The sequence below is a fragment of the Heterodontus francisci genome, chromosome 32 (assembly GCF_036365525.1).
Source record: "Heterodontus francisci isolate sHetFra1 chromosome 32, sHetFra1.hap1, whole genome shotgun sequence".
Classification (NCBI taxonomy): domain Eukaryota; kingdom Metazoa; phylum Chordata; class Chondrichthyes; order Heterodontiformes; family Heterodontidae; genus Heterodontus; species Heterodontus francisci.
The window spans coordinates 44,696,629-44,723,637 of NC_090402.1; the positions used below are offsets into that span (position 1 = coordinate 44,696,629).

Consider the following 27,009-nt stretch of genomic DNA (forward strand, 5'->3'; position numbering starts at 1 on the left):
TATTTGGACTTCTAGAATTTTAAAACAATAATTATAGTTCTGTGAGAACATGCAGCTTTGTTTTTTTTCTACAAAGCATTGTGAGCCATCTGAACAGGCAACTCCACTTTTCTGGAAAACACATCTGCATAAAAAAATCAAGTTCCCCACCCATGTCCCCAGAGGCCTCTAATTTTCCCAGCAAATATAGATTTATTTTTTTTAAAACATCTTCAAAATTATTTTTTGCAGCTTCAAATTAAATGTGGGGTGTAAGATTGGTGGTATTGATACAGTTAGAGAGAATCCAGTCATGTTTTGTGAGGATGTCTTTATACAGAGCTAATTTCGAATCAATGGAAGTTTCATCTTAAAAGCGCACTAAGGATATAAAGATCAATTCACCAAAAATTCCATAAAATCATTACTGGCTGGAGTTGAGATTTTGAGGGGAATTATATTGTACAATGCTAATGCTGACCCTCTTCTACTATCCCTCTCATTTATGAGATTATATCATGAGAGACCTGAAGGAACTGGATCACAGTAACAGATTTCTCATATGCAGTTTCGCAGTGAGCTACAGTGCCCCTTTAAGAATAGAAGCTTCAAATAAACACAATATCCAGCACGAAAAGTGGGTGATGATTGCAAGTGTGCTGTGTTGGGTTAAAGCTTGATAGTTCCAGCATAAACCGGCCCACGAGTGGAGATAATCCCCGAGTCAGCACTGGTGCTCCAAATCTATCTTAATGTGGTAGCAACATTTTTATATGCCAGCTTGATCTCCTCTTCATTGGGGCAGGTATTCATGAACTCTTCATGTTTCTCTGCATTGCTCAGGTACTTACACACACCTGTAAGTTGCTTCGGGATTGTAAAGTTTCGATAATGTTTGCACACAACCTGTTAAGAAACCAGACAATTGTCGATGACATCCAGACCGCTATATAAATGAACGCTCAAGTTAGCCCCTGAACTTGGTTATAGCCATGACTTGCAGCCTCCTATTCTATGACAGCTAGTCACTCTCTCCTACTTTTTCAATTCTTGTCTGACCACAGGGGAGATGGAGAAACTCATTGATAGAATTACATAGAATCTACAGCACAGGAATAGGCCATTCAGCCCATCAGGTGTTTATGCTCCACACGAGCCTTCTTCCACCCTTCTTCATCTACCCCTCAACTCAGGAACCAATCCACGTTCAGCACAGAAAAATTTTTTCAAAAATCAAGACACACAAACAAAGGGATTTCCATATCAGCACATCGGACATTCCTTAGAGTGCATAGATTAAGTGTCAATTCTGCACTCAGGCAACCCGTATATAAACTGATAGCCAGGTATTACGCAGTGCAACACATGTCCAAAAAGGTTTCTCTGCACATGCAAATGGTGATCGTTCTGCAGATCCAAGGGACTGAGTCTGTTTCTCTCTTTCCTAAATAAATTCTCTGCCACCTAGGGCAAGATACTGTGGTCAACAGCAAGTGCATGGTGTCAGCTATGGTTCAATGATAAACTCTCAATGGTTCATCACGATGCAATGGTGCCAATTTCAAGAACCACTTTCATTGTCTTTTAGTCACTTGCTTTCTTGAAATTCTTTGCCTCGGGAATGGGAAAGAAGGCAGCTGTAGATTCCCTTAACACTTTGGGAAGCCCGTGCTAACCAGAATTGCACCAGAAATACTGTAATTTTCCAAATATAGTACACACCTTTTCCTCTAAAAATTAAATCTAGAATTTAGGGTGTGTGTATTATATGTGGTAACAAAACAAAAGCAGCTTTTTTTCCAGCCGGTCAAGAACATCTTTTCCGGATGTGTTATGAATGATAATGCTACTAGAAATGTTGCGTTTCTTTTTTTTTATTTCTTCCTGTTTCTAAGGCATAAATGAGACTTATCTCTTGTTTCCATTAATTTTCAGTATTTATAAACTTAACTTTTGAAAGAAATGACCAAGAAGGTAAGTCATGAGATTCTTAAATTTATTTACATGTATAGAAGCATACTTAGAAATGTTTGGAAATAAAATCTAGCTACCACATTCAAAGCTAAAAATCGTTGATGTGTGTAAGTTATGCATTTGCCTGAAGAGGTAGCACCATTATGGAGTTGCTATTGGGATCCAAACCTTTCTTGATAAAAAGGGCTTTCAAATGAATTTCTACAAGTGCTGACTGCACATCGACTTGCTTGAAGTTGGTGAATATATTCCAGAAGTTGTTCCTTGAACTGTGGGTGCTGAGCCTTTCTTCCACATCCAGGATCCTTGGCTTGTTTACCTTGGGACTTTAGCTTGTCCTTTGAGTTTCACTAAAGTCTAACATTTGCCTCATTTACACTGAATTTCAATGCTGCTGCTCTATTGCCATGGTTTTCAGCAACGACTATCAGTTAAGTTTGAAGACTGCTGCATAACTTGTTCTTTTCTCTGCCGTGTCAATAGTTAAGATTTTTAACTCAAAACATTAGTATGAAGAATCATGCCTTGCTGCCCTGAGAAGCTTGTCTGTATGTCACATGCTACGTTTGAGAGATCAATTAACGCTGTCGGCTCATTTGGTCTACTTGAGTATTGCACATTTTGGGCGTGGGAGCCGGCCACTCAACAAACTAGGGTGAGAAAGGACCCTTTAGCTTAGTTGGGTTTGCTCACTACTTTTATCAATAAAGGGTCACTTTGACTGCAGTTTTACAAAAGTCTAAGTGCTTATTATGCATGATAAGGCACATTTGACTCTTCGTTCATGAAAATTGGAGTGCATATTATCTTTGGAAAATTACAATAGGAAAAAGTACTTGCCTTTATAGAGTACCTTACACAACCTTAGGATGTCTCAAGGTGCTTTACAGCCAATGAAGTACTTTTGAAGCATAGTCACAGTCATAATGTAGAAAATGCAACAGCCAAGTTGGATACAACAAGGTCTCACAAACACCAATGAGATAATGACCAGATAATCTGTTTTTTTAAGTGAAGAATTTAGATTCCTTTAATCCTTTTCCAGTAAATCCCAGTCTAGATAGTAGGTTTCACATCAAACCATTCCTACGCTGTATTAACTAAATGGTATCACTGTTTCTTTAGTTCATATTGTGAAGTTAAACTGGGTCAACATATTAATCTTCTATACAGTACAGGTGTCCAAGCGAGTGGAGAGTATGGTCTCTACATACTGGGTGAACATCCAGTGAGGTACTCTTGTCCAGATAGAGTGACCCCGGGCTCAGTAGCACCATTACTGTCTCTGGGTCAGAAGGTGAAGAGTTCAAGCCCCACTTCCAGCGAGTGGAGAATGGAGCACCGGCTCTGAGTACTGGGATGACGTCCACCGGGCGGGATTTGTGCGATAGATGCGAGAGGCCCTCCTCCAATTGTCAAGGGAAGCTGGGGCTCTTTAGCCTTGGTTGCAGTCCACCTAGCAGAAGGTACTCTGAAGATAAAAAAAAACCTTGAGGGAAAGACCTCAGCTACTCTTCCCTAGCAAGTGGATCAAAAATCTCATGTGCGAGACTTGAGTTAGGACCTGCGCTAGGGGCAGAATGCATCAGACAGACAGGCAAATTCATGGTGTTCACTTCTAGATGGATTGAAAAGGCTTGGGTGGGCATGGGGAGGAATCTAGTATAGTGGCCAATGTATTTCTTGAAAAGTTTTGATGCAGTCACTGTCTCTCCCCCTCCCAACTGACATGGTCAAACAAGGCTAGGCAACTACTCCTTCATAACAAATTCTACTTTAACCAGCCAGTGCGCAGGGGGAAAAAACAAGCAAACAAAAACCCACAGTGAAAATAAACTGGGGGGAAGCAATCCCCAATACAAGCAAAGGCATAACACCTCAAGCACCTTCATGGCATCACTTTTCACAATGAAGCTGAACCAGTACTTTCAGAAGCAGTGGACTGTGCAACCTAGCAAAGCCATTACTTGGTTGCTCACAAATTGTGCAACTGGATTATCCACTATTAATTTGATCCACAAAATAACATAAGGCAGGCCTCTGCTGCAGTATCTTGGTAATAAATATACAGTAACAGGAGTAGGTCATTCAGCCCCTCGATCCTGTTCCACCTTTCAATTAGATCATGGCTGATCTATATCTTTTCAGTTACCCACTTTGGTTTTATATCCTTTAATACCAATATTAATCTCAGTATTGATATTTGCAGTTGACTGCCAGCCTCAACAGCTCTTTGGCGGAGACAATTCTAGATTTCCACTAATCTTTTTGTGAAGAAGTGCTTCCTGATATCATTGTCTAGCTCTGATTTTAAGGTTGTGATCCTTGTTTTGGACTCCCTCACCAGAGGAAATAGTTTTTCTCTATGTACCCTATCAAATCCTTTACATCTTAAACATTTCAATTAGATCACCCTTAATCCTTTATACTCAAGGGAATATAAGCCAAGTCTGTGCAGCCTGTCCTCATACCAATAAAACAGAAGGTGCAGTTAATGTTAGTCAAAGTGGTCTCTTAGTCCAGGATGCCCCATGCTCTCCCAGCTCAAGGAAGAGGTTGGACAATAAGCACCTTTTCTGTGGAAATAGAGAGGATCCAGTGATAAGGATAAAACTTTAAAATCACATTCACCTTAACCACGTAGAGTTTCGGTAGGAGGTTGCAGTCCGCCAATGTCAGTTCATTTCCATCCAGGAATAATCTCTTTGATGGGTGGGCTCCATCCTCGTGTGGCAATGCTTTGTTCAGATACTGCTCCAGCTCCATTAGCGTTTTCAGGAACAACCTCTCCAAATCTGAACATAGAGAGCTATTAGCACAATACAAAAAAGCGTCACCAGTCACACAGTCATTATCAACAGCAAGGGCCGCTGAACATCCAAAGCTGACTGAGCCTTTGTCCAAACACATTAAACATTGGTTGAACCAAAAGCAATAGGGTAGATTTCCCCCACCTGGCCACCAATGATGCCTCCTGCATTCTCTGGAGACAAGCCAAACATATGGATACCAATTCAAAGAAGTGGACCTTAACCGGTGTACCACCATTACAGCAGCAATGGTTCAAGTGAATAGATAGTGAACTTACTATCATTCCTTTGAGCAACTGAATTCTTAATGTAAGCTGAGAATTTCTGGAAGACATTATCGCCTGCAGTCATGGATTCTTTGTATCTGACACTCAGTCTAGGGTACCTGGAGAAAGAATGAAACATCACTTAACTCTTTATGGTCAATAAAGACTAATATATAAAATGGCTGTGCGCCTCAGTGTTTCTGAATCATACAAATTGACTTGGGTGAGCTAAAGTATTTTTATTAAAAGCCATTTTTATGTGTTGGTCTGTTCCTTTCACTATGACCTCCCTTGTTGGGCACTTATAACCCAACTGAGAGTGTGTGACCTGCCACATACAAAGAGGAATAATAAAAGCCGAGAATGATCAGATGATGTTGTAACCTGGGGCAGTCCAATCTTGCTGTCCTCAGCCAGTCCAGTCTAGTTACTTGCCTGCTGGAGTGGCCTGGCAAGCTACTTTACTATATCAAACTTCTTCTGCAATGGTTCAAGAAGAAGACGTGTCACCATCTTCTCAGGGAAACAAGGGATGGGCAATAAATGCTGGCATTGACAGCAATGCCCACAACCCAGGAACAAATTGTAGAAAGTCCCTGGTTGTAAGGACAATTAGGGCCCACTTCTAAATTTTAAGTGAGACGGTCGAAAAGATCTGACCAAGGGCACAATGGATTTACTAGCCTGGGGGGGGTGGTAAAAAGAGGATGAGGTGAAACAATGGGATGGCTCATCAGTGGCGCCCCCTCCCAGTCATTCTTTCCTTCCTAGGTCAGGCTCCCACCTCCCCAGGAGTAGGAAAGTGGGTGTGGCAGTCAGAAATACTGCCTGGTGTCCTGGTCGATATTTATCCCTCAATCAAAATCACAAAAACAGATTATCTGGGCATTATCACATTGCTATTTCTGGGATCTTGCCGTGTGCAAATTGGCTACTGCGTTTCCTTCATTACAACGGTGACTACTTCATTGGCTTGAAAGTGTTTTGAGATGTCTGGTAGTCATGAGGGCACTATATAAATGCAACTCTTTTTTTCTTTCATAACAGCAAAAGTTCAGCTTCTTCCCCTTTAAAGGTTGATGGTCCAGTTGCTTAATGGAAAAAGGCACCTTACATCCAAACCAAGTCTGCATGGCCTTGGGCTGTAATGCAAGAGATGTTGTATAATCTCTCAAACTTGGCTTGTCCAACATTCCATTTTTGAGCAAATGCAGCTTTTTGTACAATACTTAATCTGTTGATTAGCAACCCTAGAGGATATTGCATTTGGGACTTCAAAATAACTTCTCATTCACTGTGAAGTCCTTGAGTCATTGTCAGCGGTGGCGTAGTGGTATTGTCATGGGACTAATAACCCAGAGACCCAGAGTATTGCTTTCGGGACATGGATTTGAATCCCACCACAGCAGAAGGTGGAACTTGAATTTAATTAATAAATCTGGAATTAAAACCTAGTCTAATGATGGCCATGAAACCATTGTTCATTGTTGTAAAAACTCATCTGGTTCACCAATTCCCTTTCGGGAAGGAAATCTGCTGTCCTTACCTGGTCTGGCTAACATGTGATTCCAAACCCACAGCAATGTGGTTGACTCTTAAATGCCCTCTGAAATGGCCTAACAAGCCACTCAGTTGTATCCAACAGCTACAACGTCAATAAAGAATGAAATTGGACAGACCACCAGCATTGACCTGGGTACCGGAAATGACAATGGCAAACCCAGCCCTGTCGACCCTGCATAATCCTCCTCCCTAAAATCTGGGGGCTTGTGCCTCTTTTTGGGAGAGCTGTCCCACAGACTAGTCAAGCAATACCTTACAGACAATGTCCCAGACACCACCATCAATTCCCGGATATGTCCAGTCCCACCGGCAGGACAGACCCAGCAGAGGTGGTGGCACAGTGGTATATAGTGGGGAGGGAGTTGCCCTGGGAGTCCTCAACATCGACTCTGGACCCCATGAAGTCTCATGGATCAGGTCAAACATGAACAAGGAAACCTCCTGCTGATTACCACCTACTGCTCTTCCTCTGATGATTCAGTACTCCTCCATGTTGAACATCACTTGGAGGAAGCACTGAGGATGGCAAGGGCACAGAATATACTCTTGGTGGGGGACTTCAATGTCCATCACCAAGAGTGGCTCGGTAGCACCACTACTGACCGAGCCCTAAAGTACATAGCTGCTAGTCTGGGTCTGCGGCAGGTGGTGAGGGAACCAACAAGAGGGAAAAACATACTTGACCTCATCCTCACCACTCTGCCTGCTGCAGACGCATCAGTCCATGACAGTATTGGGAGGACTGACCATCGCACAGTCTTTATGGATTGAGGATACCCTCCATCGTTTTGTGTGGCACTACTACCGTGCTAAATGGGATAGATTTCGAACAGATCGAGCAATGCAAAACTGGGCATCCATGAGGCACTGTGGGCCATCAGCAGCAGCAGAACTGTACTCAACCACAATCTGTAACCTCATGGTCTGGCATATCCCCCACTCTACCATTACCATCAAGCCAGGAGACCAATCCTGGTTCAATGAAGAGTGCAGGAGGGCATGCCAAGAGCAGCACCTGGCATACCTCAAAATGTGGTGTCAACCTGGTGAAACTACAAGCCAGGAATACTTGCGTGGCAAACTGCATAAGCAGCATGCGGTAGACAGAGCTAAGCGATCCCATAACCAACTGATCCGATCTAAGCTCTGCAGTCCTGCCACATCCAGTCATGAATGGTGGTGGACAATTAAACAATTAAGCTCCAACAACACTCAAGAAGCTCGACACCATCCAGGACAAAGCAGCCCACTTGATTGGCACCCCATCCACAAACATTCACTCCCTCCACTGCTCGCTCAAAGCCTTGTCACTTCCTCCCCGCACCCCCCTCAGCTGCTCACTCCCTACCTCACTCCTTCCCCCCACTCAGCTGATCGCTCCCGGCCTTGCTACTTCCCCCTCTTGGTCACTCACTCCTAGCCTCGCCACTTCTCCCCCCCTCGGCTGCTCACTCCTGGCCTCGCCGCTTCTCCCCCTCAGCTCTCCCTCCCGACTTCACTTCATCCCCCCTGCTCGGCTGCTCGCTCCTGGCCTCACCACTTCTCCCCCTCAGCTCTCCCTCCCTACTTCACCAGCCCCCTGCTCGGCTGATTGCTCCTGGCCTCACCACTTCTCCCCCTCAGCTCTCCCTCCCTACTTCACTTCATCCCCCCTGCTCGGCTGCTCGCCCCTGGCCTCGCCGCTTCTCCCCCTCAGCTCTCCCTCCCGACTTCACTTCATCCCCCCTGCTCGGCTGATTGCTCCTGGCCTTGCCACTTCCCCCGCTCCGCCACTCGCTCCTTGCCTTGTCACTTACCCCCCACCCCCACAGCTGCTCGTTCCTTACCTCGACGCTTCCCCCTCCCTCGGTCACTCGCTTCCAGCCTTGACACGTTTCCCCTCCCCCCCCCCATTCCCTCAGCTTCTCACTCCCCACCTCGCTGCTTCCCCCTCCCTTAGCCACTTGCTCCCGGACTTGTCACATTCCCCGCCATCCGAGCTACTCACTCCCCACCTCGCTGCATCCCCCTCCCTCGGCCGCCCGCTCCTGGCTTTGTCACGTTCCGCCCCCCCGCCCTCAGCTGCTCGTTCCCCAGCTCGCTGCTTCCCACTCCTTTGGCTGCTCACTCCCTGCCTCGCCACTCCCCCCCCCCCCGCTCCCCACTGCACTGTTGAGGGTGGACTGTGTCGCCGAGGGCTAATGGGGCAGCACGGGGAGTGAGAGGCCAAGGAGGGGAAGTGGCGAGGTGGGAAGCAAGTGGCTGAGGGGAGGCAGCGGCAAAGCGGGGAGCGAGTGGCTGAGGGGAGGCAGAGGCGAGGCACGGAGCGAGTGGCTGAGGGGAGGCAGAGGCGAGGCAGGGAGCGAGTGGCTGAGGGGAGGCAGCGGCAAAGCAGGGAGCGAGGGGTGAGCAGATGGGAGCGGTGAAGAGAAGCGCGATGGCAGGAGGGTGCGGGGTACTGATGGGGGTGGAATAGAGGTGCCGATTGCAGCCATTGAAGGGGTTTGGGTTGAATTTGTTTTTTGTGACAAATTGAGCAGCGCCATTTTTATTACTGGCAGCTGCTTCAGATGTCGCAGTGATGTTTCGGTCGGTGAGGCTGCACATATCTGCCAGTACTGCACCACCTAGTGGTTTTCATCCTGTGCCCAGGATTACAAATGAAAACTTCAATTCGTTACTGGATCTGCACTGTGCCTCCACTAACTTCCCCCTGTCTCGGAAAAGCAGCAGAGCATCATGTCGGATCCCATTTTAAACCTTAACTAGTAAGTAAAACCGCGGAAGGAGAAGATCAAATACAGCCTTGACTTACTTGGGAGGAGCGAGAACCTCCTCCAGAAATTCCTCGATTTTGTTATTATCTGTCTTGAGTTCGCCGTTGTAAATAAGAAATGGCGGCTGACTCCCTGGTGCAATATCCTTCAACATGTCTGGGTTTCTGCAAGGGAAATAGGCATTCATTACATTTAAAGACACGAGTAAGGCCTAAAGGAAGACTGTGACTCAAGTAATTCAGTGACAGAAAACAAAACAAACTGGAGAAAGGGGTGAAGCAATGACAGAGTGTGTAGCATGTTGCACATATAGGCAGAATTTAATGGGCCCTCAGGAGTCAAGGATTACAACGGGAAGACGGTGGCACTGGAATGCCTGTTGCCTTCCCGTTGCACTGCAATTAAGTCAGGGGCGGGACGAAAACTGCGTTCCCGCCAAGAGGCCAATTGAGGCCCTTAAGTGTCTAATTAATAGTCACTTAAGGGCCTGAAATCCCACCACGGCTGGAATTACATCAGTGGTGAGGTCCTTCCGCCACAGTGGGAGGTCGCTCAGTGAAACAAGCCGACCTCCCTGCAGGATTCAGGGGTTGGGTGGTGGTGGGGCTTCCTTTGTGGGCAATCTGGGGCCCACTGAGGGCTCTCGGCAGCAAAGGACGCCCTTCCGGGACCATCCCCACCTACCCTCAACACCCACCCTCAGCTCACCTGGGCCTGCCAGGCGGACTCCAGCGACCCCGAGGTCTGGGGCTCCAGCTCGTGCCCAGGTGCAGAACCGGCAGTGGCCACTGCTCCAGGTGGCACTGCCCATACTACTAAGCTGCCAGCCCTCTGATTGGCTGGCAGCTGTTGGAAGTGGCACAGGACAGTTAATTGCCTGAGTGCCGCCGAATTGCTCCAAGTGACAATTGGGGTGGGGGAGGGGGTTCTGAAGAGCCGAAGCACGTGCTGGGACCCCCACTGACTTGACTAAATTCAGCCCATACAGATCAAGGGTGGGGGATTGGTGAATTAACACTTGAGGCCTGTGCCCAAAGGCCCCAGCAAACCATCGGGACCCCAAAAAATTCAACAGAAGGCAAATATGCTACACATGACTGCAGTTTCAGGTTCATCTAATCATAGTAGAATGTGATACAATTTGCTTTATCGGTAATGCAGTGTGTAAACAATCTATGGGCCTATTTCTTCATATGTTTTACTATATGTTTGTGTTTTTATAGATTTTGGAGGGGTGGATGCAGAGAGGCCCTGGATGCTCGTGGTATCCAGAGACCAGGGAATTCCTACTCTGGCTCTGGGTTTTCTTGACATGAAGGGAAGATTTTAATATAATGAGTGTTGGTCCTGTGAACACCTTATTGGCTACCTTAAGAACATAAGCAATAAGAGCAGGAGTAGCCCATAAGGGCCATCATGCCTGCTCCATCATTCAATATGGCCCCTCAAGCTCACCCCACCATTCAACATGGCCCCTCGAGCCTGCTCCACCGTTCATTACGATCATGGCTGATCTTCATCAAAGCTTCGGTTTTTGTCAATTTTCTCTTCAAATCTCCATTCTCAAGCTCCCATTCTTCTATCCTTAAGACATTAACTCCTTCTTGTGCTATAATTCCATGGAATCCCAGTATTCTCCTGTACCTCATCCAAATGAAGCTGGTTAGTGTTTCTTGATGAGCTGTTTGAGCATAAGGAGTAAGGAAAGTGGGAGGATATGGGGCGAAAGCGGGAACAGGTTACTGAGTTGGATGATCAGCCATGATCATAATGAATGGCGGAGCAGGTTCAAAGGGTCGAATGGCCTACTCCTGCTCCTATTTTCTATGTTTCTATGTTGACAACTCGGCCCAATGCTGTCCTCACCCAATGTCCCTACAAATGCTCTTCTATAGGGGCCACTGGGGCAGTCAGGAGAAGGAGCTGTGCCTGATTCTTCCCTTTCCAGCACAGGCAAGAAGGCCAACCATAGCACCCTGAATGGCACCCAAGTTGAAATCAGCCAACTCCGCACAAACCACAGTCAGAACCTGCGACCTTTGTGGTGTGAAGGATCTCAGCAACTGATGCCCTTCATGAACTGAGTCACAGGAAAGCTCCTACCAGCAGAATCTTTGGAAGTAAGTTACTTACCCTTTGCAGCAGATGTGTGGGAGATATAAAGAAGGAAAAACAGCAATGGGATGAATTAAAAAAAACAATAAATGGGGGTAACTAACAGGGACACATGGCAAATCATCAAGTGTAGGATCATTTCTATTTCCAGGTAGCTTGTTCAGATAGCTTCACATAAAGCAGGAGTCTTTGTATGGTTTCCTCACAAAAAGACATCAAGCAGGCTGCCTCAGAGAAATTTGCTGGGCGCTGCTGCATACTCAAATGAGTAGAGAGAAGTTCCGATAGGGCCAGTTTCCAGTCCGATCCTTGCTTCAGTGAATGTGGCCTCACCAGTTCATACATTAAGCCCCACTCCAGGGCATGCACCATCTGATCACAATAACCAACATCACTGAGGTAGCTGAGGAAGGAAAGAGACCTCATGGATGGATCCAGCCCTGACTGGTGGGACAAAAGTCTTTCTTATCTCAGCTGGCTGGTATGGACTTGCATGAAATAAGTTGGACTCAATTTCACTTAGTTACTTAGGATTGGACAGGACTGGGCAAGAGGTTTGCTGCCCATCTGGTCAGTCCCATTGGTTTGACTTTGCCTGAAGCAGTACTAATGGGCACTCACATTCAGAAAAGTAGCAAATTTAATAATATTTAAAAAGAGATAAGATTGCATTTACTGCTATTACTTTCTAAAACCCAGCTGGTGGAGTACTTTAAAACTTTAAACAAGAAGTTCTGTCTCTCTGACTTTCCTTCCACTCTGACTGAACACCCCTACTTCTGCATGATGAATGGAAATGGGAAATCTCAGCCTCTGTAACAGAAACTATTTTGGAGGATTTAATTCTGTTGAGTGCAAAACATATTTTTCTATGTTTATAGTTGTTTTGACAGGAATATATTTTGTAAAAGGCAAATAATTCCACTCAGGTTCTGGAATCAGAGAAATTTATGGCACAGAAGGAGGCCATTTGGCCCATTATGTCCGTACTGACCAAAAAAGTGCGACACAACCTAATCCCACTTTCCAGCTCTTGGTCCATTGCCCTGTAGGTTACAATACCTCAAGTGCATATCCAACTATTTTTTAAATGCAATAAGGTTTTCTGCCCTTATCACCTTTTCACACAGTGAGTTCCAGACCCCCAACACCGTCTGGGTGAAAATAATTACTCCTCCACTCCCCTCTAATCCTTCTACCATTTACTTTAAATCATGCCCCCTGATTATTGATCTCTCTGCTAACAGATATAAGTCCTTCCCAGCCACTCTATTCAGGCCCCTCATATCGTTATATACCTCAATTAAATCTCCCCTCAATCTCCTCTCTTCCAAAGAAAACAAGCCCTGCCTATCCAATCTTTCCTCAATTAAAATTCTCCATTCCTGGCAATATCCTTGTAAATCTCCTCTGTATCCTCTCTCGTGCAATCACATCCTTCATGTAATGTTGTGGCCCTCAAGGTCCTCCTTTGTTAATCTGAAAGACACAACCTTACAGCAGGTAGATGTTTCTGATGAAAGCTGGAAGCTTTCTCGATAACTCTGCTTTACATCTGTCCTGGGCAGGGAGAAAGCTTGTGCTGTCAGCCACAGTCTGTACAGGAATTGCTTGCACTCCAGTATAAGTTCAGTTTCCTTCAACTGGTTAGTAACATATGGTTCTGAATTTATCAGCATTTGATTGCATCATGGACTTTAGTTCTGGGCAGGAGTTGATGAGACTATTGCACAACTCCAGACACTTACTGAAAAAAATGGCTGTACTTTTAATCCTTATGTTACCCTCTGCAAATCTTTCCCTTCCTATAGCTAGCAATAAAGCACCTGGTTTTACATAAAATGTACTGCAGAGAAAAAGGTTATTTGGCCCATCTTGTCTGCTCCACACCTGCCTCCTCCTATCCCTCTTCATCTAACCCCATCAACATATCCTTCTATCCCTTTCTCCTTCATATTGCCAGGAATGGAGAATTTTATTTGAGGAAAGATTGGATAGGGAGGGCTTGTTTTCTTTGGAACAGAGGAGATTGAGGGGAGATTTAATTGAGGTATATGAGGGGCCTAGATAGAGTGGCTAGGAAGGACTTACATCTGTTAGCAGAGAGATCAATAACCAGGGAGCATGCTTCCCCTTAAATGCATCCATGCTATTCGTCTCAACCATTCCTTGTGGTTGCAAGCTCCACATTCTAGCCATTCTCTGGATAAGGAAATTTCTCCTGAATTCCCTACTGGATTTAATAGTGACTATCTTATTTTTACGGTCCCTGGTTTTGATCTCCCCGCAAGTGGAACCATCTTCTCGTTGTCTACCCTATCAGAATCTTTCATAATCTTAAAGACCTCTATCACGTCACCCCTCAGACTTCCATCTTTGTAGGGAAAAGAGCCCCAGACTGTTCAAACTTTTCAATTTGGTATAAGCCATGCAATGAATCTCTCCTATCATTTGCTGTTTCTTCCTCTAGATTTTGAGACCTGTTCCTATATTACAATAGTGACCAAGCTTCAAAATTGTTCAACTGTCTGTCAAGCACTTTGGGACATTCTGAGGTGGTGAAAGGCACTCTCGAATGCATGTTCTTCCTTTGCTGCCTGACTGCTTGCTTGAATGCAACAATCATGTATTTTGTTTGAGGATTTGTTTCCTCACAAAGTTCAGAAGTTTATTTTTGGCAGTTGCCTCCCCACTATCAGCATTTTTTACCTTTCCACCCTATGCCTTAAGGCAAACCCATTGCCCTACCACAGACTGATTGATACAGAAGTTACGTGACATTCTACCCCTCCCATGTTGCATAACCTCCACCACATTCGGCTAACACTCAGCAATTTTTGACAGAGGACCTGTTGTTTATGCTTAGAGTTGGCAAATTTGACTAACAATTGTTACAACCAAGGTTGGAGGACTGCAGTCTCCCTCTAGTCTCACTACTCCACTGGTCACAATATATATTTTAAAATATTTTAACCAGTTATGGATATTGCCAATTATATACTTTATCCGTTTCAGAATACAAATCCACCAATCAGGTTTCTTCAACAAAGAACAAAATTACTAATTTATTATAAAACAAGCTTATTAACACAGGTTGAAATAATATAAATATTTTCCCTTCTAAATAACCCAGCACACAGACACATGCGCCCACAATGGTTAAAGAAAAATAAAGAAGCTTTCTCTGCAGAGATCAACTTTACAAAATAAAAATAATTTGGCCAAATATTTGTTAATTCTTCAAGAAAAAAAGGATAAGATATGAAATGTTCCAGATGGCTTTCAGTCTGGCGCCTTGGTACATGTAGACGTGCGTCACGAGACACTTGCGGTTGTCACTGGGATCTTTCTGGAGCAGTTTGTTTAGGAGATGTCGAGAGGAAGTCTTGCAGGTTTTTCAGGAGAATTATTGCATTAGTGGGTTCAGCAATGACACTGGATTCTCAGAAGATGTTTCAACACAGTTGGCAGAGAATGAGTCATGTGGCTTCTCTTTTGGCAGGATACACACCAACAGCCCATTCAAACAGTTCAAAAAGAAACCAAAATTCCTGAGCCATAAACCCAGACATGTGACTTCTCTGTAAACAACTCCAATAGCCAGTAAGGCTCCTGCTATTTACTTAGCTTAAAAGAGGTGACTTCCAGTAAATGTTTTTAAACAAAGTCCAAAATGTCCTTCCAGTGACCCTTTGGGGGAAAAAAACAGTTCCAGCATCTCCTCAGGTATTTTCCACAGTCTTTTAAACACAAATCCTCAAAAAATATTAATAATGGAAGCATCTTCATGACACAATATACAAAAAAACCCTCCAAATCAGAGTCACAAACCATAGAAAATCAGGAAGGGGAAGCAAATATGAAAAGAAAAAGCAACATTTCAGGCATGAAAACTATGCCAAGAAGGTAAATGTGCATTTTGTTCACTTGTTAAATACAGAAAGTGAGAAAGGGAACTGCACTGAGAGCTGGTGAGTCTGGTGAGAGAGAGTTTTAAGCGTTAATTTCTATCTAAAGCCTATTTTTTTCTTCAATTTAGCAATTAACTAAAAATTACTCCTTGTTAAGAGAAGTTAAGTTTTATTTCAACCTTAAAATAGGGGTATCCAAGCCCTCTGGTAGCAGCTGCAGCTAATTACTTAGGTAGTTGGCTTAAACTGGTTTGCAGAAGATTGAATCAGTTATTTATTTCAGAAAGTAGAAAAGCAGGGCTTCCTCAGTGCTGCTTCATCTGCACTGAGTGCTACTTTGAGTGCATGGAATGCAAAGTGGGAGTTTGGTGAGCGAGGGAGTTCAGTGAGGGAGGTGCTCCTTTCTTTCTTTTTCTACCATTTTTCAGCCTCTAGTAGCTGGCTCTTACTTCGTTACATGGAAAGAAGCTGATTGATGAGTAACTGGTAAATTATTCTAATTGTAATAAATAGTTTTAAAGTTACGGTATGGCAGGTCAACTCAGCCAAGTGGAATGTACATTCTGCAGTATGTGGGAAGTCATGGATGCACCATGTGTCCTAGACGAACACATCTGCACGAAGTGTCACCGGCTGCAGAAGCTTCAGCTCCAGGTTTCAGAACTTGAGCAGCGGCTGGAGTCACTGTTGTGCATCCGCGAGATGAATGATCTGTGGATAATATGTTTAGGGAGGTGGTCACACCACAGGTAAGGAACATGCCGGCAGAGAGGGAATGGGTGATCGCCAGGCAGTCTAAGAGAACCAGGAAGATATTACAGGAGACCCCGAGACTATCTTGCTTGCTAATCGGTTTTCCTTTTATTACTGGTGAGGGCGATAGTTCCTCAGGGGAGCACAGCCAGAGCAATGTCCATGGCACCACGGGTGGCTCAGCTGCACAGGAGGGGATGAAGAAGGGTGGAAGAGCAATAGTAATAGGGGATTCAATAGTCAGGGGATCAGACTGGCATTTCTGTGGCAGTAAACGTGACTCCAGGATGGTGAGTTGCCTCCCTGGTGCCAGGGTCAAGGATGTCACAGAGCAGCTGCAGGACATCCTTCTGGGGGAGGGTGAACAGCCAGAGGTCATGATCCATATTTGTATCAATGACATGGGTATGAAGAGGGATGAGGTCCTGAAAGCAGATTTGAGAGAGTTAGGAAGGAAACTGAAAAGCATGACCTCAAGAGCAGTAATCTCAGGATTACTCCCAGTGTCATATGCTAGTGAGCAAAGGAGTAGGTGGACTGATCAATTGAATACATGGCTGGAAAATTGGTGTAGGAGGGAGGGCATCTGATTTCTGAGGCATTGGGACTAGTTCTGGGCAGGTAGGACCTGTACAAAATGGATGTGCTACACCTTAACAGGACCGGAACTAATATCCTGGCAGGGAGATTTGCTAATGCTGTTGGGGAGGGTTTAAACTAGCTTGTCAGGGGGGATGGGAACCTGAGGGGGTAGCTCAAATTAAAAGGAAGTAAAGCTGGTAACAGGAAGTAGAAAAGTAGCAAAAGAAATTAGAAGGCAGGCAAAACAAAGGCGAGCATCAACTAGGCTTAGAATGCAGAATAATGTCAAAAAGACAAAGTTAAGAGCACTCTAGCTGAATTCACGCAGCATTTGCAACAAGGTAGATGATTGAGAAACACAAATAGAAGCAAATGGGTATAATCTAATTGCCATTACGGAAACGTGGCTACAGGGTGACCAAGACTGGGAACTGAATATTCAAGGATATTCGACACTTAGGAAGGACAGGCAAAAAGGAAAAGGTGGTGGTGTTGCACTGATAATATGGGATGGGATCAGTACATTAGTAAGGGAGGATCTCAGATTGGAAGAACATAATGTGGAATCTGTTTGGGTGGAGCTAAGAAACAGCAAAGGGCAGCAAACTTTGGTAGGACTTTGATAGGCCAGCAAACAGTAGTGGTAGTGTGGGGCATGTTATTAATCAGGTGATTGGAGAAGCATGTAGCATGGGCAATACAGTCATCATTGGTGACATCAATCTGCATATAGACTGGGTTAACCTAATGAGCACTAATGCTGTGGGGGACGGGTTTCTAGAGTGTGTTAGGGATGGTTTTCTGGAGCAGTATATTGAGGAACAAACTAGAGAACGGGCTTTTTTTAGAGCTAGTATTATGTAATGAGAAAGGGCTAATTAATAATTTTGTTGTAAAAGAACCTTTAGGGATGAGTGACCATAATATGATAGAATTTTACAGTTTGCAGACGACACTAAGATTGGTGGAGTAGCAGATAGTGAAGGGGACTGTCAGAGAATACAGCAGAATATAGATAGATTGGAGAGTTGGGCAGAGAAATGGCAGATGGAGTTCAATCAGGACAAATGCGAGGTGATGCATTTTGGAAGATCCAATTCAAGAGTGAACTATACAGTAAATGGAAAAGTCCTGGGGAAAATTGATGTACAGAGAGATTTGGGTGTTCAGGTCCATTGTTCCCTGAAGGTGGCAACGCAGGTCAATAGAGTGGTCAAGAAGGCATACGGCATGCTTTCCTTCATCGGACGGGGTATTGAGTACAAGAGTTGGCAGGTCATGTTACATTTGTATAGGACTTTGGTACGGCCACATTTGGAATACTGCGTGCAGTTCTGGTCGCCACATTACCAAAAGGATGTGGATGCTTTGGAGAGGGTGCAGAGCAGGTTCACCAGGATGTTGCCTGGTATGGAGGGCGCTAGCTATGAAGAGAGGTTGAGTAGATTAGGATTATTTTCATTAGAAAGACGAAGGTTGAGGGAGGACCTGATTGAGGTGTACAAAATCATGAGAGGTATAGACAGGTTGGATAGCAAGAAGCTTTTTCCCAGAGTGGGGGATTCAATTAGATTAGATTAGATTAGAGATACAGCACTGAAACAGGCCCTTCGGCCCACCGAGTCTGTGCCGACCATCAACCACCCATTTATACTAATCCTACACTAATCCCATATTCCTACCAAACATCCCCACCTGCCCCTGTATTTCCCTACCACCTACCTATTCTAGTGACAATTTATAATGGCCAATTTACCTACCAACCTGCAAGTCTTTTGGCTTGTGGGAAGAAACCGGAGCACCCGGAGAAAACCCACGCAGACACAGGGAGAACTTGCAAACTCCACACAGGCAGTACCCAGAATCGAACCCGGGTCCCTGGAGCTGTGAGGCTGCGGTGCTAACCACTGCGCCACTGTGCCGCCCTGACAGAGGATCTGGATCGGCGTAGGCTTGGAGGGCCGAAGGGCCTGTTCCTGTGCTGTAATTTTCTTTGTTCTTTGTATGTTTGAAAGTACGGTAGTTCAATCTGAAGCCAGGGTGTTTAATTTCAACAAAGGAAATTATGAAGGTATGAGGGGCAAATTGGCTGAGATGGATTGGGAAAATACATTAAAAGGTATGACAGTACATAGGCAATGGATATTCTTTAAAGAAATATTACAAAGTTTACAGCAACTATACATTCCTTCAAGGCACAAAAACCCCAAAGGTGAAGGCAGTCAACCGTGGATAATAAAGGAAGTTAAGGATTTATAATATTAAAAGAAAAGGCCTATAAAGTTGCCAGAAATAGTAGCAAACCTGAGGATTGGGAGGATTTTAATATACAGCAAAGAAACTGATAAAAAAGAGAATAGAATATTAAGGTAAACTAGTAAAAACATAAAAATGGACTGTAAAAGCTCTAATGTGGGTCCATTACAGGCAGAGTCAAGAGAATTTATAATGGAGAATAGAGAAATGGCAGAGAAGCTCAATGATTACTTTGTGTCTGTCTTCACTAAGGAATATACAAGAAATCTCCCAGAATTAGAGATCCAAGGGACTAGATAGAATGAAGATTGAGGGAAAATAGTATTAGTAAGAAGAATGTATTGGAGAATATTCTACATCCCAGAGTATTGAAAGAGGTAGCTATGGAGATAGTGGATGCATTGGTGATCATTTTCCAAAATTCTATAGATTCTGGAACGGTTCCTGCTGATTGGAAGGTAGCAAACGTCACCACACCATTTAAGAAGGGAGAGAGAAAACGGAATTACAGACCTGTTAGCCTTACATCAGTAGTCGGGAAAAAGCTAGAATCTATTCTAAAGGATGTGATAAATGGACATGGATAATAATGATCTGATTGGGCATAGTCAACATGGATTTATGAATGGGAAATCAAGTTTGACGAACTTGTTGAAGTTTTTTGAGGATGTCACTAACAGAATTGATAGGCTCAGAAACCCCTCCTGGTTTTTCATGCAGGGGTTTTTCCGCTTTTGATAACCCCACAGGAGGTTAGTTAGCAAAATTAAAGCACGTGGGATAGGAGGTAATATAGTGGCATGGATTAACGATTGGTTAACAGGAAGAAGACAAAGCATGAATAAAAGGGTCATTCTTGCGTTGACGGGCTGTGACTAGTGGGGTACCACAAGGATCAGTACTTGGGCCCCAGCTGTTCACAATATATGACAATGATTTGGATGTGGGGACCAAATGTAATATTTCCAAGTTTGCAGATGACGCAAAACTAGGTGAGAATGTACGTTGTGAGGAAGATGCAAAGTGGCTTCAAGGAGATTTGGACAGACTTAGCAAGAACATGGCAGTTGGGATATAATGTGGAAAAATGTGAGGTTATCCACTTAGGTAGGAGGAATAGATGTGCAGAGTATTTCTTATATGGTAAGAGATTAGAAAGTTCAAATGTACAAAAGGACCTGGGGACCTCATCAATAAGTCACTGAAAGCTAACATGCAGGTGCAGCAAGCTATTAGGAAGGCTAATGGTATGTTAGCCTTTATCGCTAGAGGATTTGAGTACAGGAGTACAGAAGTCTTGCTTCAATTGTATAGAACCTTGGTTAGACCGCACGTAGAGTACTGCATGCAGTTTTGGTCCCCTTACCTTAGGAAGGATATAATTGTCATTGAGGGAGTGCAACGAAAGTTCACCGAACTCACTCCCGGGATGGCGGGACTGTTCCATGAAGAGAGATTGGGGAAACTGGGCCTGTATTCTATAGAGTTTCGAAGAATGAGAGGCCATCTCATTGAAACCTACAAAATACTTAAAGGGATAGAAAGGGTAGATGCAGCTAAGATGTTTCCCCTGGTTGGTGAGTCTAGAACCAGGGCACACAATTTAAAAACAAGGGGGAAGCCACTTAGGACCGAGATGAGGAGAAATTTCTTTACTCAAAGGCTTGTGAGTTTTTGGAATCCTCTACACCAGATGGCTGTGGAAGCTCAGTCATTGAGTATGTTTAAAGCAGAGATTGACAGATTTCTCAATTCCAATGACATAAAGGGATTTGGGGATAGTGTGGGAAAAAGGCATTGAAGTGGATGATCAGCCATGATCGTATTGAATGGCGCAGCAAGCTCGATGGGCTGAATGGCCTATTCCTGCTCCTATGTTTTCAACTGCTGACAAGAAGTATTCCTGATACAGAGGGAAAGGTTCTCCCTATCCCAACCACATGCATCAACCCCAACTTCAGAACAGAACTTCCTACAACACTAGTGTGACACATGACCTCTCACACCAGTTATATTCATAATGTCTGAGATATTAACAGCTCAACTCTGATTTGTACCAACTGTTGTGTACTGGTGGGCCTGGTGCCAGGAAGAACTGAATGAAGGCTATTCAAATTCCTCTCACAGGGTTTCCCAATCGCAGAGTGATAAAGTACTTTCGCCCATTGGTCTAGTCTAGTTTCAATCACAGGAGAGGCTGTTGGAACCTGGTCATTCATAAAACCAGTTTCAATGGGACTGATATATTTTCTTATCAATTGGAACCAAAGTTTTTTTAAGCAAGGTGTGTAAACTTTCAGTTTTGCAGCAAGGCACTGAGATAACAAGGAGATCAGAGGGGCAGCATGTAGTTGGGTAGGCCGGGCCATGAGGTGTCAGATCAGAGACATAGGGCTGAAATTTACAGCCCCCACCAACCCCCCCCCACACCTGCCCCCGACATCGGGGATCATGGCTGGGGGGGTGGGGAGGGATGCCGGAAAATGCCTCCGGCAGAGGTGCTCCATGGGCCTCAATGGCGGGAAGGCCCAGCTAGATATTACAGGTGGTGGTGAGGCCTCATGCTGGCACCCCGCTGCTCAGCAACGAGTGCAAAATTTAAATATTTAACTGTATTTAAATATATTAAATAATTACTTACCCTCTCCCACCATCCGTTCCGGAGCAATATTGCTGCCACTCTTGTGCCTTTGGATACCCAGCCGGGGATCCGAGGCGGGACACTGTTGGGGAGGGGGCAGCAGGTAAGTTTTTCATTGGGGGGTGGGGGGGTGGAGTGGGGTCAGATTAATTTCATTGGTCTAGGTGGTGGTGGGAAGGGTTAAAGTTTAAAGTTGTTGAACATTGGGATGGAAGGTCAGCAGCACAAGGTAATTGTTTTGGGGGGGGGGGGATAGAAAGCAGGTAATTACTTCTATGTTTATTGAGGTGGGAGAGAGTCAGGATCACTTCATTTAATTGTTTACAATCACTATTCCTTTAAATATGTAAATTGCAATGTAGGGTTCAAAGCCCTTTAAAAATGGCGTTGGCGCCTGTGCAATGGTGCCTGACGCCATTGCTGAGGATGGCCTGCATGCCCCCTTCACGTCATCGGGATGGACAGTCCGCCCTGGACATTTAAATGAGCCGGCGCTCTGCAAAGTGCGGCCCATACTGTTTACATACGCCATCAATTTCGGCGGCAGCAAGGTAAAATGCAGCCCACGGGAGGGGGTGGGGGGTGGAGTTTTATGCTCTCCCCCGTGGCAGGTTTGGAGCCGGGGAGAGCATAAAATCGGGTGGCAAGGGGGTTTCCCACCATCATCCTGCATCCGCCGAAATCTAGTCCAGGGCGGGAAGGCCTGTGAACGGCCTTTCCGCCCCGCTACCAATTGAGGCCCTTAACTGGGTAATTAATCCCCAATTAAGGGCCTCTTTCCGCTTCAATTACTGGTGCTGCAGGCGGCCCTGTCGCCACACGGGAAGCATGGCATGACAAACAGTGTGAGCTGCTTCTCAGTTCCAAGGACAGGAGGTGGGGGGGTGGGGGGGAGGGGGCAGTCCCTCGTTCAAAGGCACTTAGTGCCTGAATGAGGGACCTGGCATCGAGAAGAGGGGGAGCACGCTTAGGGCCACCCCCCCCTGCCCTTGCTGCTGACACCCCTCCCCTGTGACCCCCCACCCCGCGGGATCTCTCCCGCCCTGACCTACCTGAGGCCTGGGTCCAGAGATGATCATATCCAGCAGCAGCCACCAGCTCCGCAGTGGTGCTGCAGCTGCCAGCCTCTCCAAGGGCGGGACTTCCGGCAACGGGGCCCTAAATCCTATGGCAGGCCAGCTGCTGTCCACTTAAGTGCTTGACTGGCACTAAGTTTGGTGAACCTTCTGGAAAAGAGGCGATGCGGGGATCCCGCCGTCCGTTTCCCCGACATCGAGACCCCTGCTACCAGCATAAAATTCCCCCATAGAATTTCAGCATAGAAACAAGACATTTGGCCCAACTAGTCCACGTTGTATTTCTGCTCTTCACAAGCCACCTCCTACTCTACTTCATCTAACCCTATCAGCATATCCTTCTGATTTCCCTAGATTTCCTCCTAATTATTGATTAATAGTGACCCTCGCTGCAAAGTGAGGAAAGATTTAGCTGGAACACTTCTCAAGAACAGTTGAAAATACTAAGTTCACACATGAAGAATGATAACAAGGCTGACATAGGGAGCAGGGGAATGAGAGAAAATTGGCAAAAGCAAATCTAGATTTTTTTTTAGAACATTAGAACATTAGAACATTACAGCGCAGTACAGGCCCTTCGGCCCTCGATGTTGCGCCGACCATCTGACCTACACTATTCCATTTTCATCCATATGTCTATCCAATGACCACTTAAATGCCCTTAAAGTTGGCGAGTCTACTACTGTTGCAGGCAGGGCGTTCCACGCCCCTACTACTCTCTGCGTAAAGAAACTACCTCTGACATCTGTCCTATATCTTTCACCCCTCAACTTAAAGCTATGTCCCCTCGTGTTTGCCATAATCATCCGAGGAAAAAGACTCTCACTATCCACCCTATCTAACCCTCTGATTATCTTGTATGTCTCTATTAAGTCACCTCTCCTCCTCCTTCTCTCTAACGAAAACAACCCCAAGTCCCTCAGCCTTTCCTCGTAAGACCTTCCTTCCATACCAGGCAACATCCTAGTAAATCTCCTCTGCACCCTTTCCAAAGCTTCCACATCCTTCCTATAATTTTGAGGGACAGCAGAGGAAGCATTAGCATCTCCAGATTCAAAGACAGCACGGCTTAACTGAATGGGAAGAAGAGTACAATGTGCCACTGAATTAAGGGGCATAACATTTACACCAATGATCATCCACACAAAAACAGAAATATCAAATGCTGAAACTTCACTACCACGGTACAGTCAGACCTGAATTAAATTTTACACTAACAATTTTTGTTGTTGCAATAGCTAATATCATTGGCATTGAACATCTATCCTCAAATAACTAAACAGCAAAATGTAAAATAAAAGACTGGTATAGAAACGTTGGACATGTTGGGGGAGCGTACGATCAGAGTGACAGAGGGGCAACTTGGCAGGGTGATTGACAGCTGGCAAAGCTATTGATATAACACAGGTCTTTAATAGACTTTGAGGCATCCATGATATTCACTGTCACAGCTCTTCATGCCTCTCTTTCTCTTGGATCAACACTAGTTCACTTCAGACAGCACTCACCTCTTCATATCCACTGTGTTAATGGTGAAAGCGACTCTCTTTAACCACAGGATCATGAACAAGCGTTGGGAGAATGGGCAGTTCCCAATGCTCTCACCATCATCACTGGCCTATACACAAAGAATAGGTTCAAAAGTTATGACCATCGTTGTTCAATTAGCTTTTACAAAATACTGGCATTATTTTAGGGTCCAGTACAATTACTTTTTATATAAATGCGTGCAACCCTTGCACAGTTCTGCTTTATTTTTGTATTATTGTATCAGTGTTGACAGCACTAAAAGGCAAAGGAGGCTTTTGAAGGAGAACAGATGCACAGTAAATCAAGAGGTTGAGGAAGAGTTCTGTAGCTTATGATGGCTGAAGCCTCAGCAACTATGGGTAGACTGGGCAGGGGGACTGGTGGATGGGAAACAGGCAGTCTTCATTGAAGTATCTATTAAATCCTGCTCCCATGCATGGTGCTATTCCAACTGGTTGTTTTGGCTCTTCTTAGTGACAAAAACGCTGGCCTTTAAGAATGTCTTCTGTCGAAACATGATTTTAACTGGATAAGAATACCACGCTAATTTGTCAGAGGAATGAAGTAGCAGCTGTGGTATGCACGGGGAGGTTGCATAACCAAATAAAATGTGTTGGAAACTGCAGCATATTGGAGGGTGTGTGCCATCTAGATAATAACTGCCTGAAACAGAGAATATAATACAACAATAATTATCAAGAATCATTTTACAGAGAAGTGGGAAAGAGTTGGTGTCTAGAGTTTCCTTAAAGAAAGAACGTACATTTCTATAGCACCTTTCATATCCTCAGGACATCCCAAAGTGCTTTACAGCTAATGAATGTTGTACATGTAGGAACGTAATAAAGGTGACTTGTCCAGTATGTTTTATAAATTCGCTGTGTGACTTTTGATAAATCTGTCTATCATTTTTAACTTTTAACTCTTCAGATATGCAGGATTATAGGAATTCCTATTTTCACAACTTCATTCCTAATAAAATGCTTCAATGAACTTGCAAATATTCTCACTGTAAGCCACTGTAGAGAGCATTCTGTGCCAATATAAACAGACAGCCAGGCCCATGAACAGACACAACTCATTTCGATAGAAGCAACATGCGACCTATTCTGAGACAACCAGTAGATTTCTTGGACAGATAGACAGGCAAATTGAGGGTCCTACGTGAAACTGAGTTTGGACAATCTCAAACAGCATAACTTCAGCTGCCTTGGCCCGGTCTCTGGAAATCCTTGCCTAAACACTTACTCTCTCTATTTTTGCCTTCACTTTTTAAAGATGTTCCCAAATTCCATCTTTTTAACCAAAGTACTCTCCCCATCAAAATTTCACTGGAGAGAGAAAAAAAGAGAGGGCAGACACCAGGCAGAACTGGGTATTGGTCCACATTCTGCCACCCCCACCTAACTTGTACGGCAGAAAAACCCTCCCGTGTCCATCCTCCTAAGGAATTTCTGGGTACGCCTCTCTACAAAAACCTCTCAATCATCTTATCATCCTCTTTACAAAAATATCATGATATGATCTAGCTGTGCACATCCTATATACAATAAGCTGTGACTGCAGATTGTCTTGCTGTACCTCACCCTACCTATATTTATACATTCCACACTACTGTCACACTTACTTTGCTCAATCTAATCTTCTAATCTGCACCAGCGATCCACGTTTAGTTCACTGCTTGACAAGAAATAAAGTCCTGTACACCACACTTTAGAAAAGATGTGCGGGACCTTGAGCAGGTGCAGAGGAGATTTACCAGAATGGTTCCAGGGATGAGGGACTTTAGTTACAAGCTTAGATTGGAGAAGCTGGGGTTGTTCTCCTTGGAGCAAAGGAGATTAAGGGGAGACTTGACAGAGGTGTACAAGATTATAACAGGTTTGGATAGAGTGGACAAGAAAAAACTATTTCTATTCACTGATGGTACAAGGACTGGGGAGGACCGATTTAAGGTTTTGGGCAAGTGATGCGGGGGAGATGTGAGGAAGAACTTTTTTTTTACACAAAGAGTGGTAATGACCTGGAACTCGTTGCCTACGAGGGTGGTGGAAGGGGAGACAATTAATGATGCCAAAAGGAAATTGGAAAGGTACTTGAAGGAAATAAATCGACAGGGCTATGGGGATAGAGGCAGGGAATAGGACTGATTGGATTCCTCTGCAGAGACCCAGCATGAACTAGATGGGCCAACTGGCCTCCTTCTATACCCTTATGACTATGACTATGACTCCAGGACTAACTTTAAAGAAATTAAAATCAAATAGACTTACATTGATCAGATTTATATGAGAGACGAATATGAGCTTTTTAAGATTTTGTATGTGCTTTTATTACCTGTGAAATATCAGCTGGGAAGGTGATTATAGAGGGAGGTGATTATAAAGCAATGGCCTGAGATACTTTCAACTATAGGATCAACTGCCCAGAGAGATGTGATAAAACTCTCCTGAAACCTTCTGTTGACGCTAACAGACCCATGTGAAATCAAGTTGGGCAAACCCAAACTTGGATAAGTTCTTGGGATCATATTGCAAGTATCTAAAATAATGGTCGGCAGTCTCACCAAGCCAGGGGACAAGGAATGCTGGATTAGAACATGGAAATGGTCATAATCCTTAAGGAGAGGGATGTCAATGCTGGATAGTGAAACACTTGTGCACCAATGTCATCGAGAACTTCCAAATAAAGTATTTAGGAGGATTAGGTACTTGGCCGAGGGAGAGTAAATGAACCCTGCCATATCTGAATTGAAAGAACTTTATGACACTTGGTCCTCAAGCGTACCAGCATTGAC

At 44.6% G+C, this 27,009-nt stretch overlaps 1 protein-coding gene across 1 annotated transcript in view; it reads right to left on the minus strand.

Moving 5' to 3' along the window:
- Positions 1–723: 723 nt before the first annotated feature.
- LOC137347771 (chloride intracellular channel protein 4-like) overlaps positions 724–27,009 on the minus strand; it is a 31,563-nt gene continuing 5,277 nt past the window's right edge. Inside the window, exons 2-6 of the mRNA XM_068012726.1 lie at positions 24,191–24,300; positions 9,387–9,512; positions 5,042–5,148; positions 4,585–4,748; positions 724–885 (exon numbers count right to left, since the gene is read on the minus strand). Of these exons, the coding sequence (XP_067868827.1) occupies positions 724–885; positions 4,585–4,748; positions 5,042–5,148; positions 9,387–9,512; positions 24,191–24,300 (669 nt within the window). The remainder of the gene's footprint in view (positions 886–4,584; positions 4,749–5,041; positions 5,149–9,386; positions 9,513–24,190; positions 24,301–27,009) is intronic.